General features: G+C 32.5%; 1 protein-coding gene across 1 annotated transcript; it reads right to left on the bottom strand.

Annotated features, from left to right (window-relative positions):
- Positions 1 to 596: 596 nt before the first annotated feature.
- Positions 597 to 3,843, bottom strand: LOC125859686 (premnaspirodiene oxygenase-like). Its single transcript, XM_049539487.1, has 2 exons — positions 2,963 to 3,843; positions 597 to 1,244 (listed from the first exon to the last, which is right to left on the bottom strand). The coding sequence occupies exons 1-2, from the start codon at positions 3,830 to 3,832 to the stop codon at positions 597 to 599; spliced, it is 1,518 nt and encodes a 505-aa protein (XP_049395444.1). The 5' UTR covers positions 3,833 to 3,843.
- Between the last annotated feature and the right edge of the window lie 486 nt (positions 3,844 to 4,329).

The raw sequence follows: 4,329 nt of genomic DNA, 5'->3' as shown, positions 1-4,329 counted from the left end.
AAATTTTTTAAAATGCAAGAAGAAGAAGAGTAGAAGATTAAAAAAAAAAGTGTGGTTGAAAAATGAGAGGAAGCCCCTCTATTTATAGTCAACAAAGGGTAGTATAAAAAGTGTTTTTTGTGTCTTATCTGAAAAGTCATGACTTTTTTTGAGAAGTCTCAATCCTTTGGAAAAGTCACAACTTATTGAAAAAGTCACAACTCTTTGGAAGAGTCACAACTCATCGAAAAATCACAACTCTTTGGAAGAGTCACAACTCATCGAAAAATCACAACCCTTTGAAAAAAGTCACAACTTATCGAAAAAGTCACAACTCATCGAAAAAGTCACAACCTAAGTTAGGGATATTATAGTAATTTAACATTCAAGTTAGGAGTTCATTCTATATATATATATATATAGATATGTCTTTTGGTGGATATTCATTGAGTGAGATTCAATAAAAAAAATATGAATTATGCTATTGCCAACAACTCAAAAATATTATTGTTGCTAAAACATATAGTACTAGCTCTCCACAAAATTTTGGCAACGAAACTAGTGTTGCAATTACATTTAAAAGGCAAAGTCCTTTATTAAGGTTTGATTCCATGGCATCACTGTTGACAAGGTTGATGAGGAGTCGCGATCAAGGGTTGATGAGGAGTCGCGATCAAGTATAGGTTATTCTTTCTACCACAAGATGCTCCAGCAGATTCAGTTAAGTCCAAATGATCACTTGGATTGATTCCAATAGGAAGTTTCCAATCAAAGTGATACAACAATTTAGCTAGTGGGAAAAAAACATTAGCTAAACCAAATGATATCCCAGGGCAAATCCTCCTTCCACTACCAAACGGAAGAAATTCAAAATTATTACCAGCAAAATCCACCGAACTCTGCTCAAATCTCTCAGGTTTGAAACTTTCTGCATCATCCCAATATTTTGGATCTCTTCCGATAGCCCATGCATTAACCATAACTTTTGTTTTCAAAGGAATAGTGTAGCCGTTTATGTCTACTTCTTCCCTACATTCTCTTGGAAGCAAAAGGGGAAGTGGAGGATGGAGTCTGAAACTTTCTTTAACGACCAACTTTAGGTATTTCAATTCTTCGATGTCATTTTCATCAAATGTTTCTTTACCTCTAAACGCGTTTCTTACCTCTGCTTGAGCTTTGGAGAGTACATTTGGATTCCTCATAATTTCCACCATGGCCCAATCAATTGTTGTTGATGAAGTCTCGGTTCCCGCAACAAATATGTCCTTTATTTATGAACAAGTTAATTACTTATATTCAAAAGTGGAGCTATAGTGTTGTCTACGGATTCAACAGAATTCAATAGTTTTAGTTCAAATTTTGTATTTTTATTGAAAAAACGTTTAATTTATGTGTGTGTATATATATATATATTCCGGATTTAGCCAAAAAACGGAATATTCTACAAAAATTAATAAGAAAATCCAATAGACTTGGATGGACAGAAGAGCACACACAGTGTATAAAAAGTTTAAAAGAAGAATGTGCCAAGTTATATATATAGGGATAAGGCATAAGTACCCCCTAGACTATGACCGAAATCCCAGAGCCACCCCCCCCCCCCCTAAACTCATTTTTTCGTATTTTTGTGCACCTTTTGTGCTGACGTGGCACCTTCAACCACCCAAGTTGGTTGTGTTTGTACACACTCGCCTGCCACGTGTGTAAATATTATTATTTTTAATTTATATTTATTTTTGTAATTAAAAACTAATTTTTAATTTTTTTATTAAATATTATTATTTTCTATATCTTGTATTCAAATTAAGTTAATACACATTTTTTTACCTTGTATCAAAACTTTTTTTTACCTATATTCATTGTTTTTTTTTCTTTTATTTTTCTATTGATTTTATTTTCTTCGTCTTTCGTTTTGATTTGATTTCAAATTTAATTCCAAATGTCTTGTATTTAAATAAGTTCATTTTGAACGGATATCAAAATAAGTGAAGAAAATCAAATAAAACATAAAAAAAATTAAAACGTTAGAATTAAAGTACACTTTTAAATTACTATTTTTTAAAAAATACATAATTTTCTTAAAATAATTAAAAGTGAAAAGATAAAAAATTAATTAAAAAAATTAAAAGTGAAAATAAATTAAAATAAATATTTTACAAAGAAAGAAATTAAAATAATTAAATATATGTAAGTTTTAATATCAATAAATGTGTGTACTAACTAATTATAAAGTTACCAATAAAAAAAATGACACGTGTCCAATTTGTTCACTCATCACTTGGCTTCAAGAGAGTGTGCACACTCTCTATGCCATGTCAGCGTTTATGGTGTATTTATTCCATTTTAAATTAGTTTAGCGGGGTAATAAGACCCTAGTCAAGTTTAGGTGTGTTTATGAGATTTCGGGCATATATATATATATATATATATATATATATAGTAAAGAAAAAGTTATGACCCAGAATTCATAAACTAATATTTTTGGCTCTGTCAATGCTTATATTAGGCTTATGCATAATGCATAAATATATCTTTTAACTTGATCTCAGTTTATATTTATGCCCTTTAACTTTGGGTGTGCAATAATAGACACTTAAACTTGTATAAAGTTGAACAACTAGACACACGCGTCCTACGTGACATCCTACATGACAATGTGCGTCCTACAAGAATTATGCTGCACAGGACTCATGTGTCTACTTGTCCAACTTTATACAAGTTTAAGTACCTATTTATGCACACTCAAAATTGGAGGTCATAAATGTGAAACGAGGCCAATTTGAAGGGCAATTTTGTCATAGAAGTACGATTGCTAGTTCTATTTACAATTATGCAATTTGAGAATACAAGTGCAAGTAAGGTCTTGAGAGGGTATATTTGTATATAACCTTGTTCTTATCTTGGGAAGATAGATAAATTATTTTCGATAGATGACTCAATGCATATCATACTTAAATAACAATAAGAAGGAAAATGTACTTACAAAAATAATAGCTTTGATATTGTCTTTGGTGATTGGAAATTGAAAACCTCCCTCTTTCATTAGTCTTAGCAATGTGGCAACTAAATTACCTTCACCTCCTAATTCACCATTATTCTTGTGCTCATTGATGATGTTTTCAAGAATGGCATCTAACTCATGGTGAGCATCCATAATTTTATCCTTCATTCCACGTAACACATGAAGAAATTTTAGTGATGGAAATATGTCAGCCATATCAAATCCTTCCAAAAAGCGTGACAATTTTTTAATGAGTAGTATAAGTTCGTCTTGCTCTTTTAGTACTTTCCCAAAGGCTGATCTACAGGTCATAGAGCTTGCGAATTGGTAAAACTTTTTTGTTGCATTAACTGTCTCACCAGTAGATAATCGAAAAAATTCAATCATATGAAGAACTTCATCTTGTCTAATAGAGTTGAAGGACTTGACATTTTTGGCACTAAGCAATTCCATGATGCAAATTTTACGCATTTGTCTCCAGTAATCTCCATAGGGGGAAAAGACAATATCAGACGCATTATAAAAGAGAATCTCGGCAGCTAGAAGCTTGGGTCTAGATGCAAAAGCGATGTCATGAGATTTTAGTACTTGTTTGGCCATGTCAGGAGAAGTAACAACAACTAGAGAAACTTCACCTAGTTGAAGGTGCATAATTGGTCCATATTTTTTGGCTAAATCTCGAAGGACTTGATGTGGAAGTCCACCTAACAAATGAAACATGCTTCCAATTAAAGGTAATTTCCATGGACCTGGAGGCAATCTTTTGGTTTTGCTATTGGAATTCTTCCATTTAATTAACAAAAAGAGGAAACACACAAAAAGGAAAAGGGAAAAGAAGTTGAAGAACTGCATATTTTGGGAGGGTTTTTTTTTTGGCTTGGTAGGTTCTGCAAAGTGTTGTTGCATATTTATGCTCTTTTATAGGCTGTCTGTTTTGGAAAGAAATGGCATTTGTTTATCAACATGTGTGGGGCGGAGTGTTGATTGGTCATGAACTTGCACGTCTAAAAGATGAAAGTAATGAAAATAAGGATGCTAAGATAAATGTATAGGTATACTAGGAGAGATAGAATTAGGAGCGAAGATATTTAGGATGAGATGGCTATGACCTCCATGGTCGACAAGATGAGAAGAGGCGAGACTAAGATGGTTCGGACATGTAAAGAGGAGTTGCACAGATGTCTCAGTAAGAAGGTTTGAGAGGCTATGTATGATAGGTATGAGGAGAGGTAGAGATAGACTAAAAAGGTATTGGGGAGGTGATTAGACAATACATGATGTATAGACAGCTTGTCGAAAACTAAGTAATATAACTATTATAGTCACACTATCATATTTTTGAATTTTAA

This window comes from Solanum stenotomum, chromosome 1 (assembly GCF_019186545.1).
Source record: "Solanum stenotomum isolate F172 chromosome 1, ASM1918654v1, whole genome shotgun sequence".
Classification (NCBI taxonomy): Eukaryota; Viridiplantae; Streptophyta; class Magnoliopsida; order Solanales; family Solanaceae; genus Solanum; species Solanum stenotomum.
This window is presented reverse-complemented; position numbering and strand designations above follow the sequence as displayed.

Bases quoted from the DNA above. Each gene is read 5' to 3' on its own strand.
- LOC125859686 (XM_049539487.1), bottom strand. From the start codon at position 3,832: ATGCAGTTCTTCAACTTCTTTTCCCTTTTCCTTTTTGTGTGTTTCCTC. The intron at 1,245-2,962 runs GTAAGTACATTT...TCATAAATAAAG, and splicing joins ATATCAAAGCTATTATTTTT to GACATATTTGTTGCGGGAAC.